The following is a 16,761-nucleotide window of genomic DNA, read 5'->3' as shown; positions in this document are numbered from 1 at the left end:
GCCCGGTACCGGTCCGGGGCCCGGGGGTTGGGGACCCCTGACCTGGATGACTGAGAACCTTCACAGACATCTCTAAAATTAGAAATATCCTGTCTCAGAGTGACGCTGAAAAACTAGTTCATGCATTTATTACTTCCAGGCTGGACTACTGTAATTCATTATTATCAGGATGTCCTAAAAACTCCCTGAAAAGCCTTCAGTTAATCCAAAATGCTGCAGCAAGAGTCCTGACAGGGACTAGAAAGAGAGAGCATATTTCTCCTGTTTTGGCTTCCGTTCATTGGCTTCCTGTTAAATCCAGGATTGAATTCAAAATCCTGCTCCTCACATACAAGGTCTTAAATAATCAGGCCCCATCTTATCTTAATGACCTTGTAGTACCATATCACCCAATTAGAGCACTTCGCTCTCGCTCTGCAGGCCTACTTGTTGTTCCTAGAGTATTTAAAAGTAGAATGGGAAGGAGAGCCTTCAGTTTTCAGGCCCCTCTTCTGTGGAACCAGCTTCCAGTTTGGATTCAGGAGACAGACACTATCTCTACTTTCAAGATTAGGCTTCAAACTTTCCTTTTTGCTAAAGCATATAGTTAGGGCTGGACCAGGTGACCCTGAATCCTCCCTTAGTTATGCTGCAATAGACGTAGGCTGCCGGGGATTCCCATGATGCATTGAGTTTTTCCTTTCCAGTCACCTTTCTCACTCACTATGTGTTAATAGACCTCTCTGCATCGAATCATATCTGTTATTAATCTCTGTCTCTCTTCCACAGCATGTCTTTATCCTGTCTTCCTTCTCTCCCCCCAACCGGTCGCAGCAGATGGCCCCGCCCCTCCCTGAGCCTGGTTCTGCCGGAGGTTTCTTCCTGTTAAAAGGGAGTTTTTCCTTTCCACTGTCGCCAAAGTGCTTGCTCATAGGGGGTCATATGATTGTTGGGTTTTTCTCTGTATGTATTATTGTGCGATCTACTGTACAATATAAAGCGCCTTGAGGCGACTTTTGTTGTGATTTGGCGCTATATAAATAAAGTTGAATTGAATTGAACAAAAGATGAAACAAAACACACACACACAGGCAGAGAATTATGAGATAAAGGCACCTTTTAAGGAAAAGCCTTTTGGAGGAAAAATGAGAGCTAAGCCAGAGAGAGGCTTTGTTATAGTGAATTGTTAAATGTTGTCATTTTTATGCTTACCACCTCTACATTGTTTCAAACTCTGTGATCAAAGGAATTCCTTTGTCCCCCTCCCCAGCCTCTCGAGGTTCTGGGGGGAGGCTGTAGTGTTTTATCACAAGCACATCCCTTGTGAAGGTTTGTTTGATGTTTGGTAAGCTTCCTGCCCTTTTTATGGGTTCACTGTGTTGTGTATCGTGAACCAATACAGGAAGTGAACCATATATTGGGTGTGGGGGAGATTACCCCCTTTATGACCAAGGATGTTGTTAGAAACAGTTGTGAGGTCACACAAACGCACCCCCATGACACACACACACACACACACACACACACACACACACACACACACACACACACACAGAGTGCCTTGTCTTTGTACCCAAGGGGGTTTTTATGAGGGGAGGTACTTGTGTAAACTATTGTGTATTGTAACTGTTTTTCCAATAAAAGGCAGCGAGCGGAGGCCGGAGTCGGGGTCATTTTGTGGTAGGATTCGAAGTGCGTTCCTGAGATACAGACGAGGCCTCCCTTGTGCAAGTAAATCGATCGATCGCTGTTGCCTTGTTTTTTCTTTCACAGGAATAAGTCTCTGAGTCAGCGGGGTCTGAGTTTAGACCCGACAGGCTTTGCTAGAGCTGCAGCCCCCTGAACACACATGCAACACTGTCTACAAACGCACAGACATGCAATGAAAATCAGCTTACACTCATGAACACGTCAATACTTTTCAGCAATATTAAAGCAAGGAAACTTAACAGACACTTGTTGTCAAATGCTGAGTTTATCCACTACTGATAAATAAACTCTCTGGGTTGCAGGACAACAGCTCAACTAAAAACAGGGAGACTGGTTTAACCAACCAGTGATGAGACAATAAATTTAGTGGTTAACATAGTCAAATTGTGAGATGTTTTCTATTGATTGAACAACACAAGTGAGTTACTGACAGAAGGAAATTCTCTTTTGTGAGTTAAAAATGATCTTAAGAATTTAAACATGTACCTGTGTTGTCCTGTCAACTAGGTGGGCTATGAGTTGATTATATTATTTTTTTAAAAACAAGGGGGAGAGAAGGCTGGCACAGGGCCAGCCCCAGCGTTTCTCCCCTCTCATTATAACACAGCAAACAGCACATAATTTTCCTGTTCGTCCACTCCTGTCTGTTTTGTTTTGTTTTTTTCTTTTTATGCCCCATTACAGGCTGCTTTGCAGGCCCTGGAAGCCGAGGCTGATTTGGACTCCTGCTCTCCCCTCTACCATCTTCGACGTGACCCTGACCCAGTGCTGCAGCAGCTGGACCACAACAACCTGAAAATGTCAACAGTGCTGCAGGAAAGGGATCTCACACAGCGGAGACGAAGGGATGAAGGGCGCAAACCCCAAGGCCGGTTTCACTACACGGGGGAAAATTCCCAGACAGCTTCAGCTGACAGAGCTGTGGCGACACACCCATGAAGCCCGGATGAAAGTGAGGCCGAGCAACAGAATGCTGACCTTGATAACTTTGTATTAACACTGTGCAGGGCAGTGACGGACCAACACGGATGATTGGGCAGCAGAGAAAAGGGAGTGGCAGAGACAGAAGGAGCAACTGAGGTCAAAAGGCACCTCAGAACAGACAAAACACAGAAGAAGATGCAGGTTTCACCTGCAGCGAGCATGGACACTGGAGAAAGGACTGCCCCAATTGGGGCCAGAACCAGGACGGACAGAACTGTGAGCAGCAGCAGCAATGGTCGCAAACAGACTGAAAAGGAGGAGGGCAGGATCCCAGGGCACACTTCAAGGCGTGGTTTACCCAAGACACCAGAACAGGAAAGTGATGAATACACACACACATCTACACACACACTGGCTCAGCATGAAGTGATACACACAGAAAACACATGTGCACTCGTTGATTGAGTGAGAAATGACACACACACCTAAACCTAAATGCTGATTCACTGAGAAGTGAATCACACACAAATACACCTGTACAAGCTCGCACGCACACACACACACACGCTGATGCAACGAAGAATGCTTTGCTAATAAGTGCTCATGCTGATACGCGAAATGCTGCATATACATACACACAAACACACATACAGACTCTGTACAAGAAGCCACTGATTACTTAGATTGCATTTCATGTTATCCAGAGGGCACATATGTACATTTAACAAACAAGGTCTATAAATCTCTTCTTATGAAAACAATGTCTGTGTGTGGGGAGAGGGTGGAATTTTTGCACGTGACTGCATGCCTCAGGATGTCTGTCTATGGCTGCTCCAGCCTGGACTGAATTGTTTACTGTGCTTCACACAGCCCTGATGAGAGATATGAATAAATATAAATTAGCAATATAAATTACAGGTCTGTGATAGTGTATCAATTTGTAGTGAAAAAAAAAAAGTTGAACAAGGTGGAATTGAACCCACGACCTTTGGGCTGCAGACCTGTGTCATTACCAATCGCATCACCTGGAAAGGGGGTGGGCGCCAGGAAAACAGATTGATGAGCAGTCAGAAATAGATCGCGGTGAGAGGCGAAAAACGCCGTTTTTTGGTGTTACAAAATGTCGTGTAACTCAAAAACTAGATGGGATAGAAGCATAATTCGCATAATTCCATAGCGGAGATATGACGAGAGAAGAAACGGCTTCATTTTCAGAGTTTGAAAACTGAGAGAAGGACAGATTTCCACCCCTCATTCACTTTACGCTCTGTGTATGTGTGTGTGTATCAATATTTCTACTATGTTAAAGTATTACTCCTCAATCATAGTATTTCTGCTAAATCAAAGTACTTCTACTACATCTTAGTACTTCTGCTCAATCATAGTATTTCTGCTAAATCACAGTATTTGTGCCAAATCAGAATATTTCAGTTATGTTATAGTATTACTACTAAGTGGAGGAATTTCTGTTATGTTGTAGTATATGTGCTATATATAGTATATGTGCCAAATCATAGTATTTATAGGAAATCATAGTATTTGTGCTAAAATATAGTATTTCTGCTATATTATAGTATTTGTGTAAAAACAGAATGTCTGCAAAATCATAATATATCTGTTATGTTATAGTATTACTACTAAGGCATAGTATTTCTATACTATGCCTTAGTACTATCTATTCACTGCGAAAATGCAGTGTGAATGCGTGTAGTGGAATCTGAAAAAAGCAGAAGAAGGAGAGCTGTCGGTTGAAAACACTGTGTAGAAGCAGAACTCTGCTTCATTTGAAAGACTACACTGAAGAGTGTCAAGAAAGCAGATTACATGCAAGCAGGAAGGATGTGCAGCATCCGTCACATGTAGGACTCGAACCCTTGCCACCAGATCTTACGGCAGCCACACATCCCACTGAACCAAATCAGTTCTGATCTCAAACAAAGATATGATGAAAGAAAAAAATGTGCACTGTGCAGAAGAAGCTAAATTGTGCTGAAAAAAGGTGAAAAAGCTGAAAGTTGTGCTGAAAAGAGGTGAACCAGCAGAATTTCTTTGCTGAGGAGAGGTGAAGAAGCAGAACTTTGTGCTGAAAACAGGTGAATTAGCAGAATTTCTGCTAAAAAAAGATATGACTTTCACTGCGATTTTCATGGCTCTATGTACCTCCGTCGCGGAGATATGACGAGAGAAGAAACGGCTTCATTTTCAGAGTTTGAAAACTGAGTTTGGAAACTGAGAAAAGGACAGATTTCCACCCCTCAAACAAACGTAATTTATGGTAATTTATGGTAATTTATAACGGTAAGATGACTGTAAAAACTGCTTCGACCGTGAGTGTCAGCAGTGTCTGAAGATGAATTGGCACAAGCCTCATGTCTTAACTTTGCTTTGTGAGGCATTCACACAATAAAGATAAAGAATGACGAGAAACAGGAACTCAATAGTGTGAATACCTGTGAGGCATTCACACAATAAAGTTCTGGTCCAAACAAAGATATGATAAGAGAAAAAATGTGCACTGTGCAGAAGAAGCTGAATTGTGCTGAAAAGAGGTGAAGAAGCAGAACTTTGTGCTGAAAAGGGGTGAAGAAACTGAGAGCAGGCTCTTCCTCAGAAGAGTTACCTCTAGGAATGTATGTAATGAGACGCTGTTTTTATTTTAGCTATCAGGTGGGGTATAGTGGCAGTGTATGCATTAAGAGCATACAGCAGGTCCAGTACTGTGTTTTCCTGTTGGGACAGGCGACATAATGGTTGGTAATGTTCTTTCTATTTACATATGGTTAAAATCACCAACCCGAACAGCCCTGAAATGCTGAGTTAGCAGGCATTCTACCATGAAATGTCTAACTAAAGATACTAGAGTACTTTTATGTTCAGTTAATATACTCCTTTCATTTGAATCATTTTTTCATACATTCTAGATGTATTGTGTATTTTTATATTTCATATATATGTACTCCCACACAATATTAGTACTCTTTGTGTACTCATATGTGTGTCACATCTGCTGTAGCAGCATCTATATTTAACATCAAATTGTGATATTTCGCCCTGCCCATCGTGTTCTCTTTAACACTGGTTGCTTCACATTTCCTGTCAAGAGGGCGGAGTTTCGCCATCCACATAGTGTTCAGTGTAATTGTCAACCACCTATCAGAGCTGAATCTTCCTGCTTCTGGTAAGTTGCCCTTTTTCAAAAAATTGTTTCGAAAATAGATTTTTACCTCTAATGAGTCATGTCACATTTTTTCTATTGTCTCTTCTTACATTAAAAAAGCCAGTTTATTGTAGAAGAACAAAATGAACTTTATATAGTTTATACCATCAGTGAAAAACTGACACAACATATTGAGTTTGGGAAGGTTACTTTTAAAATATATTCCGCTACAGATTACAGAATACATACAAACAGGTCCGCGGCTCCGAACAGTAGTAAAGGGACCTCTGGCTAATACGTCGGGTTCGTGTCGGGCTCGTAGCTGAAAACTAGCTTTACTTTGTTGTCTGGGTCAACTTTGCTAGCGAGAGACAGAGAGAGGCGTTGAAAGGCTTCTCCAACGGAACTTATTTTTTTCCGGAGGAAAACACAAACACAGAGTACAGTTGAGTCTTAATAGCTTACTTACAGCTGGGCTCGTCAGGCACTCTTCTTGGCTGCAGTGGTTATTATTATATTTACATGCTTCCATCTCCCGTTTCTGCTCGATGACACCTCGGACTTTTCGACTCTCCTTTTTCTCCCTCGCACTCACAGACACATAACGTGTATGGCAGTCCATTCTCCCTGCAGCACGGACTACACTGCCCATGAGGCTGCATTCTTTAGGGCCATGCCTGTAACACTCTGCCTATTGCCTTCATATTAAATCATTTTTTGAATAATAATTTTCAAAAATATTTCTTCACGTCATTATGCGGCCACAAGTAGAGGTGACATGGGCCGCGAGATTGAGACACAGGCATTAGAGCCTCTTAATGCGTGTTTTGTTTGGGTTTCCACCAGCGTGTAATTACCAAAAATAGAGAGGGCATAGCTGAACATATGAAACAGGAAAAGACCGCCGTGTAATCCATTTATTTCAACAAAGTAACTGTATTCTGAATACCACCTTTTTAAACGGTAACTGTAACTGAAAAGTTACTCATATTTTGTATTTTAAATACGTAACAGCGGTACATGTATTCCATTACTCCCCAACACTGAACATATTAGAGAAACAGACTAATGTAATGCAGCCACACCACTGTTTTGACACTATAAAGTTATGAAAAGCAGCATATGGAAGAGAAGCTTCTGGTTTTCTGGGTTTTTGTTTTTTTAAACCAGGTTTCTGTGTCAGTGTTGTTTTAAGTGGAGTTAATAATACAATGGTGTATCATCACCCCCCTCCTGTTTTCTGTATCATATGTCAGCTTCACAAAGGAGCTGTCTTTCTTGTGCCTGATGATAGATACATGCACATAGAAAGAGCAGCAGTTAAGTCGTAGCCTCCACATGTCTGAGTGTCATTTAAATGAAAACACATTACATGAAGCTACATTTGAAGCAACAAGTAACAACTAATTCCACTGTGGCATCTTTGACTGTAACATAGGAAAGTTATGATCACCATATCTCCTGAGCCAAGAAGTGACTATATTGAATTGATTACATTTAACATTATTACTAAACAGAATCATGTATACGTTTGTTGTTAACAGGCTGGAACTTTTCTCCAGCTTGTTAAACACAACAACAACAGCGACTGCTAATGTATGCTCATGATCAAGTTTCTTTTTCTTCTGCTTATTCTATAATCTAATATAATATGAGTGTAAACATACACGACAGACCCAGTGGCATTTTCAGCTTTATTTCACCGGTTGCTGTACACACACACAGAGCTGCAGCTCTCCCGCTGGCAGCTCATCATAACAACAACAACATTGTTAACCAAAACTCCAAACTTTTAAGCTGGGGAGGCATGATTGCAGATGCTGTGCAGGTGCGTCCATCGCACCTGCAGCAGCATGGCAAACCACACCCTGCCACAATGAGTTTTTCATTCTCTCTGTGCGTGTGCATGGTGCATACACTTTCAGTCAAGTTGTTTGATTACCACACAGTAGAGCAATTTTAAATCAGCTGACTGTCTTTTTCCAGCAGAACATGGATTGGTGTATGCCATTACTTATTCTCCTGCTGATGGGCAGACATGGTAAAGCATAAATACTACATTACATTATTTAGTCCCAAATTTATAAACCTTTACTTTTTCCCTTAATGTAATGTTTAATAAAATGACTGCATGTGTAAAATGCACGTTTGAGTGTTTTATGATTGTGAGGTTGTCAATGACTCTGTAAACGTGATATACATGATACACTTTTGGGGGTTTCTTTCCAGGGCTGTGCCAACAAGAGGAAGTTTGCTCAAAGTCACTGATCAACTCCTGTGATGACTGTATAAAATCTGGGCCATACTGTGCATGGTGCCAAGCACTGGTGAGAAAGAACGTTTATGTAAAATCTAAATACTGTCTCTGTTTCAGTGCTAACGTCAGCGTTTTATCTACAATGAAAAGCTGTCGTCTAATCCACTGCTGAGCCTGTGGTAGCATGTCAGTAATTACCTGTTATACCATTAAATACATGTGTAGAAATACACACTGATGTGTTTCACCTCAGTTGCAGCTGAGTTCAGTTTCAATCCACACAACAGACCCTCGAGTTATCTAATTAGTTGATGTGGTTTCCATTCTGTCCAACACCACATGCTGCTTCACACTTCCTACAGCCAAGTTTGATTTTGCTTCTCAGGTGATTGTAGGTTCAAATCCAGAACTTGGTGTAAGGCTGAGCCACTGCCAGTCGATTAGGTCTGCTTCCTGTTACTCTTGCTGTGATGGCACGTTTTGTTACTTGGGTGACTGTTAGTTATTGGATATTTCTGCACCAGAGATGGAATGCATCAAATTCAGACTACACTGTGTAATCACTAATTCCACTAATTTTAAGTCCAGTGTCATGCTCTTCCTGGTCCTGCCGCTACACCAGCAGATCAGCAATGTAACACACCACAGTTTTCCAGCCCCTCTTCAGGCTTTCAGATGGTGTAAAGTGTGTAATGGAATTTGGGTACTTAAGTGGTGGAATCTACCAGAACCCCATGTTGGCATCAAGTTCACACAACACTTTTGTTCTGCTGGTATGCACGGTTTACAGCGCACATACTCTTTCAAATCAGATAGATCCTCACACAAACCTAGCTTTTTGTTGTCTTTGTTAGACACAACCACCATGCCCCCCACCCACATGGCAGATAGCGCCCAGGTTTTCCATGTGCTAGAGGTTTTCCTTAACCCATCCCAGCAGTGGTAATGTAAACCTCATGAAAACTTTTGGAAAAATGGCATATCCCATTTTTTTTTTATCTTACTTCACCAAGGCTGCATCAAAAATAACATTTTACTAACTGACTGGACCCATAACAAGAGTTTGTCCAACTCTAATATTACAAAGGAATGGTGCTTCAGGGATACAGTGGACTTGGCTTTATGAAAGGGGAGACAAGAGCACAGTTCCATGATTCATTGTGATACAGACCATTGAAACCAGTGATAAATATATATGACAAGTCAGGGCTCTAGAGTGCGACCAATTAGGTCGCATATGTGACCTAATTTCTCAATGGTGCACCTAAAAAAAAATCCTAGGCCGCACCTGTGCGACCAGCTGTTCAAGTAAAATGAAAAAAACCTCGGCAGCACTTGAAAGTCTCCGTGTGGTCAACAACAAACAAACACACATTGTGACCATATCATGGTCTAAACCAATTAGAGATAGTCAGGGGCGGGACTACTCTGATTGGCTGTGGTCCAGATATTCCTGTCGGCCTACATGTATGTATGTTTGAAAGTGCAGTCAGATAGACAGAGGTGAGTAGTAAGGCTGGGTTTAAATAATTGATTTTCCGATTAAAATGGATTTTAGCTTGAATAACGCGATATTGATTCATTAAATCCTAAATCGATTTTTAAATATAAATGTATTTTGCCAGAAACGGCAGGAGCTCACAAGACTATTTCAACAACCACCAAACAGCTAAAACAGTAAATGAGAGCAGGTAAACAGATTCCACACAAAGATGCAAACACAAAGCGCCGATCCGACACATCAGTGAGATGTCGGCTTTCTCACTCGACGGCACGTACACAAACACACCGTCAGGGCTGAAAGTCGACATCTCACTGATTCTGAGCTGCAGGTTTTCTCCCTCTCCGAACAAAATCTACTTCAACAACAGTTTCCTATCTCAAATCTCTGTTTTCTGCATTATTCGTTCGCTTATTACCAGTGTTGGGTAAGTTACTTTAAATTAGTAACTTAGTTACATTACTAGTTACTTCTATCAAAAGTAACTCAGTTACTTCAAGTTACTCGTTACTTTCAAAGGAAGGTTTTCAGCCATCCAACTTCTAATGGAGTCTATGCACCTATGCAAAATCTGTAGCTTGGAAACGTCTTGGGGCTTAAAGGAGATCTATAACTGAATATCATCTGCATAGCAGTGATAAGAAATGTCCTTAAAAGTGCTCAATAAGTGCTGAAGAGGAAGTAAATACAACAAAAACAATAAAGGCCCCAAAACGGAACTTTGTGGCACACCAAGAAAAGTAGAAGAGGAACTGTACTTAGAGGTAGCCACAGAAAAGGATCGTTCATCCAAATAAGATTCAAACCACTCCAAAGCAGCCCCTGATATACCCACCCAGTGTCTCAGCCTATCTAGCAGAATATGATGGTCCACAGTATCAAAGGCAATAAGCCATCTTCACCAAACCGTCAAATTCTGTTTAAGGAAAAAGAGACAGGCTTTTAAAGAGTGGGCTGTTTCTGACTTTCAGACAGCCACCAAAGACCTGAAAATCAAGATCTTGAAGGTAAAAAAGAGTTACAAGAACCTTCTTGAAATCAAATTTGCTGCAAAAAATCTTGGGTCTGCCTGGACTTGTATGTAAACCATAGAAGGGTTTCAAAATCCCCAGAGCAGCAGTCAGATCATTTTAGACAGTTTTAATTCTGTCATGGTCACGGGACTTCTGACCCAGTGTTTTGAGTTTTGACATTCTGTATTAAGTTCATTTGTATTCTTAAGATCCCTAGGTTGTCTGTTCAGTATAGTTGATTAGATTTCCCCTTGTGTCTTTACCGTCTGTCTCCCTTTCTGTGTCTGTGTTTATTGAATTGTGAATTCTTGTGCCTTTTTTCCGTTGTGTTTAATTCCATCATGTTTATCATGTTTCCCCAGCCGGTTATGTCTGTGCTCTCCCCGTGCTCTCCCTCTTTTCTGTGTCGCGTCGTCCTTCATGCTGTGTGATCCCCTGTGTGCCTCTCTGTGGAGTTTAGTTTATATTTTCCCAGTCCAGTTTAGTTCTGTATCATTTCCCTGTGTCAGCAAATAAAGCTGCATTTTTTGAGTTCATTCCTGTGTTCAGAGTCCTGCATTTTAAGTCCAATCTCCTGCCTGCACACAGTGATTCATGACAAATTCAGACAGAGATTTTGCAAATGCCTTGAATATGTTTTATGCTCGTTCTAGTTCTTCAGATTTTAGCGAGGATATTTTGGAACTGAAACAGAAACTGAAAGATACTCAGCACTTTATCATTGAACTCAGTGATGTCCAAAAGGCCTTTCATACAGTTAATGTGAACAAGAGCCAGGGTCCGGATAACATTAGTTGCCGCCTAATTAAATCTTGTGCTAAAGAACTCAGTCCTATATTTCAGGTTATTTTTAATAAATACTTGCAAATACAACATGTGCGTCCAAAAGTTCTGACTTCAGGCCCATTGCTCTCACTTCAGTTGTGATGAAAGTCTTTGAAAAAAATCATCAGAAATCATCAGCTGGGTCCAATGCAATTTGCATACAGGCCCAATAGATTGGAGGACGCTTTTCTGACTCTTCTAAATCTGATCCTTAAACATGTAGAGAGTAAAGGGACTTTTGCAAGACTTCTTTTCATCAATTTTTCTTCTGTTTTTAATACAACACAGCCCTATATTTTCATTAAAAGACGTGTGGAAGGATTTTTTTTAAAAACAAAAACGGAAAATCTCCATTTTCAAAAATACCCATGTACGTGTGGACATAGCCTTAGAACAGTTTGAAATCAGGAAAAACCTGGTGGGCTGGATTTTAGATTTTTTAACTGACAGGTCACAAAGAGTGAGAATAAATGGTGACCCAGTGTTCTCCTCCACAGGTTCTTCTCAAGGGTTTGTCTTATTGCCCTTGTTATTCATTCTCTATACAAACATGTGTCAGAGCAGATATGAAAAAAAGTTATTAAATATGCAGATGACTCTGTTATTGTCAGCTTACTGAAAGAGGGTGAAATGAGCCATGGTCCAGTCACTGATGACTTTGCTCAGTGGTGGGAGGAGTCTTATCTCCAATTGAACATATCTAAAACAAAAGATATGGTTATGGTTAGGAAACAACAAAATGGGCACGGAGTGACTTTAATTAAAGGTCAGAAAATAGAGCAAGTGCAATCATATAAATATCTTGGGACCATAATCAATGAAAAACTGAACTTTGATGAGAATTACAAATCGGTCTGTAAAAAGGGTCACCATCACCTTTACTGCCTCAGGAAACCTGCTCATTCCCACATTGACCGAAAAATTTGAACTTTGTTTTATGGTTCTTTTATTGAGTCTGTTTTATCCTTTTGTTTGGTGGCATGGTGCGGTCAGACCTCTGTCACAGAGAAACACTCACTGAATCAGATAGTGAGATGGTCCAGTCATCTGATAGAAGAGTCACAGTCCAGGGAGGCTCCCTGTACTCTAAACAGGTACAACGAATGGCTTTATCAAATCTTCAAAACGGTTCCCTTCCTCTATGGGGTGAATTTCAGCTTCTTTCCTCAGGACGGAGGTTTCTAGTTCCAAGATGCAGGACAAAGCGTTATAAAAACAGCTTTGTCCCTGTCGCTGTCACTGAACTCAATAAGAATTGTTTTTGATTTGATTCATTTTGTTTAATTACTAAAAATGTGTTTTGCCAGGTTTCATTGGGTGTGTGTGTTTGTGAAGGGGTGCCAAATGCTATCATTTTTCTGTAAAGCAAATTTACCTATGGGTATAAATAAAGTAACCTTTAACTTTAACCGTCTTTTCAAACGTGGGCACACAGACACAGATAAGTGATGTGTTTCAAGATTTATTATGAAGAAGAATTTTCTTTTTTTTTTCTCCTTCCCTTCATGCAGAATTTCACCAAAGCAGGAGAACAGGATGCAGTGCGCTGTAACACCAGAGCTAACTTGATCAGTGCAGGATGCCAAGAGAATGAAATCATCTCCCCTGCAAACAAACTAAACATTGCCAAGAATGATCCTCTGTCTGCATCTGAAAATGGGCAAGTTGTCCAAATGAGGCCTCAGAAGATTGACCTTGACCTGCGACCTGGTCAGTGGAATCGGTTAATGTTGCGTACAGTATTAAGGGAATGTCAGGCTTGGTTTCTCACAGATTCACTCCAAGCAGAAAGTGCTTATAAAAATTGCATGAACTCACTGTATCACAACGTTCTGAATTACGTGTACAGATATATATATATGTTCTACTGTATGTGTGTGGGAGGAGCTTTGGTTTTGCCTTTATTCATTTCCTTTTTTTAACTGTGTTTGCAGGACTTCCAGTTTCATTCAATGTTTCTTTTAAGGCAGCTGAGGGCCATCCAGTGGATCTCTACTACCTGATGGATCTCTCCTACTCCATGAGAGATGACCTGGCAAATGTCAAAGTACTAGGAACAGATCTCTTTGCTGCACTGAGAAAAATCACAAAACATGCTAGAATAGGTAAAACGATTACATAATCTCTTAACTTGGAATACAAGGAGTTCACTAGCTGCAGACAGGGACTCCAGCCAAAGAGCAAGGAATGAAGATTTAAATCCAAATTAGTCAGTGTCTTCAAAACTGCTGTAAATAGTGCGTTAGTGGCTAAAGAAATGTTTTAGTTAATGGCACAGTGGTGTTGTCCTACAGACGTTTGTGCTCTCCCAGTCACTTTTAGAATAGAATAGAATAGAATTCAACTTTATTGTCATTCCACATGTCACAAGTACAAGGCAACGAAATGCAGTTTGCATCCATCCAGAAAGTGCTTTAGACATAATATAGATATATTACAAAATATATATTAGCAATAATATAGATATATACATATATTACAAAATGGGTCTATTATAGGTATGAGGGTACAAAATATGGGTCTATTATGGGTATGTTATAATGTACACGGTATGAAGGTATGTTATGAATATGCTATAAATATAAGTATGTACAGGCTGTAGTGAGTACAAGCTATGTTCAGGCTATGAACAGGATATAAATATGAAAACTATACAGAAATATGGACTATACAAGTTACAAACAGTTGTAAACAGTTGTTGAACTATGATTATTATTGTACAGAATGATTGTACAGAATTTACAGTAGTGCAGTTTAGATCAGTGAGATATGTGGCTAATTCCTACAGAGGCTATATAAAGTGCTTGTGGTTGTGAGTGGTGGTTCAGCCCATGTTATTATTGTGTGTATGATGGTACAGTTGGCCATTTGTTTGTTTTTGTCCATTGTGTGTGTGTTCAGTTATGGGTGGTTATGTGTGTGTGTGTGTGTGTGTGTGTGTGTGTGTATGTTCAGTCCATGAGTTTAATGTGGGTCAGATGTCAGGAGGCAGAGTTCAGGAGTCTGACAGCTGTAGGGAAGAAGCTGTTGGGGTACCTGGTGGTCTTAGTCTGGTGACTCCTGTAGCGCCTCCCAGAGGGCAGGAGGGTGAAGAGTCCAAGTGATGGGTGACTGGGGTCTTTGATGAATTTGATATTTGATATTAAATCCCTATTCATATTTGACATGAATAGGCCCATTCTCAACAAAGAGTTAACACAAAATATATTATATTTCTGTCCTATAATGTTGCTTTTTAGTATGTTTTATAAACTTTATTATTTCTGTAATTCCAGGGTTTGGTGCCTTTGTTGATAAAACAGTCCTTCCTTACACAAATACCAACAAGGAAAAACTGCTGAAGCCGTGTGATGAGAACGACCAGCAGTGTCAAGCTGCCTTTGGCTACAGACACGTTCTTAGCTTGACACCAAATAAGAATGACTTCGAAGCTGAAGTGAAAAAGCAGTTTATCTCTGGGAATCTGGACTCTCCAGAGGGGAGTCTGGATGCCATGATGCAGGCTGCTGTATGTGAGGTAAGACCTCTGCTGAAGACCATACAGTGCTGTCCTTTAGGTCACACATCCCTTACCATTGATCCAGTTGCATCTGAACAGGTCGGCCTCTGTTCTAAATGTAAATGATGGTCGCTTTTCCATAAAGTCGTAATTACAAGCTTTCTCGGTCAGTCGTACATACGTATACATTACATATAATTCTCTGCATGATCTGAGTCTAACCTGCTCACCACAGAGACAAGCACCACAGTGCAGCAGACACACAAACATACACGAGGAAATCATCACACAGTTCCAAAACACAACACACCAGCAACTCAGCTCGCCCAGGGCTCCAAGGGAAAGAGAATCATGCGCACAGGAATAAGTGGCCCTCTTGAAGGTGATTTAAGGAAGACTTTGACAGACAGGAAAAGAGTGTGTTACAATAATCGGGAGGAAGGCATGGACAAGAAACTCAAGTTCACTTTTGGAGACAATAGTCCTAAGTTTGACAATATTTCTTAAATGAAAAAAGCAGGAGCGGGTCACAGATTTAATATGAGCAAAACTGTTTGTCATCCAACCATTAATTTTCCCAAGACAGTCCATTAGAGTGGATATGTCTGTGAAGGTTCTCAGTCATCCAGGTCATCGTAGTCAAAGGAATTTGCAAAGAAAAGCGTCTGGACTTCTTTAAGTTGCTTGAAGACGTTTCACCTCTCATCCGAGAAGCTTCTTCAGTTCTAAGGTCAAATGGCCGAGAGTCCCAGATTTAAACCCAGTGGGAGTATCCCCCCAAAGAGGGACAAAGGACCACCTGGTGATCCTCTAATCACATGAGCCAAGGTGTGAAAGCGGGTGTGGTACCTAATCAGCCAGGGTTTCGGGTGAGCTCATTGTGAAACCTGGCCCCACCTTGTCATGTGAATTCCTGAGGTCAGATGGCCCAGGATGTGAGTGGGCGTTAAGGCGTCTGGGGAGGGAACTCAAAACTGGATTATAGATGGCAGACAGTTGGTGTCGTAAACCACCGCCTCTGTTCAAAGATGGTCGCTCACAGTGGACATAGATGGCTTCTTTCACTCCTCTTTCAAACCATCTGTCCTCTCTGTCCAAAATGTGAACATTGGCATCCTCGAAAGAGTGACCTTTATCCTTAAGATGCAGATGGACTGCTGAGTCTTGTCCTGTGGAGGTGGCTCTTCTATGTTGTGCCATGCGCTTGTGAAGTGGCTGTTTGGTCTCTCCAATGTAGAGGTCTGGGCATTCCTCGCTGCACTGTACAGCATACACCACGTTGTTCAGTCTGTGTTTTGGAGTTTTGTCTTTCGGGTGAACCAGTTTCTGTCTGAGTGTGTTGCTGGGTCTGCAGTCCATCTGCATCTTAAGGACAAAGGTCACTCTTTCGAGGATGCCAATGTTCACATTTTGGACAGAGAGGACAGATGGTTTGAAAGAGGAGTGAAAGAGGCCATCTATGTCCACTGTGAGCGACCATCTTTGAACAGAGGCGGTGGTTTACGACACCAACTGTCTGCCATCTATAATCCAGTTTTGAGTTCCCTCCCCAGACGCCTTAACGCCCACTCACATCCTGGGCCATCTGACCTCAGGAATTCACATGATAGGGTGGGGCCAGGTTTCACAATGAGCTCACCCGAAACCCTGGCTGATTAGGTACCACACCCGCTTTCACACCTTGGTTCATGTGATTAGAGGATCACCAGGGGGTCCTTTGTCCCTCCTTGGGGGGATACTCCCACTGGGTTTAAATCTGGGACTCTCGGCCATTTGACCTTAGAACTGAAGAAGCTTCTCGGATGAGAGGTGAAACGTCTTCAAGCAACTTAAAGAAGTCCAGACGCTTTTCTTTGCAAATTCCTTTGATTAGAGTGGATAATTTGTCTAATTCCC

The 16,761-nt window shown here is 41.3% G+C and overlaps 1 protein-coding gene across 1 annotated transcript in view; it reads left to right on the top strand.

Annotated features, from left to right (window-relative positions):
• Nucleotides 1-5,714: 5,714 nt before the first annotated feature.
• Nucleotides 5,715-16,761, top strand: part of LOC109194284 (integrin beta-2) — a 40,732-nt gene continuing 29,685 nt past the window's right edge. The window contains exons 1-6 of the mRNA XM_019353331.2: nt 5,715-5,791; nt 7,757-7,811; nt 8,000-8,097; nt 12,878-13,076; nt 13,301-13,471; nt 14,642-14,883. Coding sequence (XP_019208876.2) covers nt 7,763-7,811; nt 8,000-8,097; nt 12,878-13,076; nt 13,301-13,471; nt 14,642-14,883 — 759 coding nt within the window. The 5' untranslated portion in view covers nt 5,715-5,791; nt 7,757-7,762. The remainder of the gene's footprint in view (nt 5,792-7,756; nt 7,812-7,999; nt 8,098-12,877; nt 13,077-13,300; nt 13,472-14,641; nt 14,884-16,761) is intronic.

The sequence above is a fragment of the Oreochromis niloticus genome, linkage group LG16 (genome assembly GCF_001858045.2).
Source record: "Oreochromis niloticus isolate F11D_XX linkage group LG16, O_niloticus_UMD_NMBU, whole genome shotgun sequence".
In the NCBI taxonomy this organism is placed as follows: Eukaryota; Metazoa; Chordata; class Actinopteri; order Cichliformes; family Cichlidae; genus Oreochromis; species Oreochromis niloticus.
Note: the sequence above shows the minus strand (reverse complement) of the source record. Positions and strands in the feature narration are given on the sequence as shown.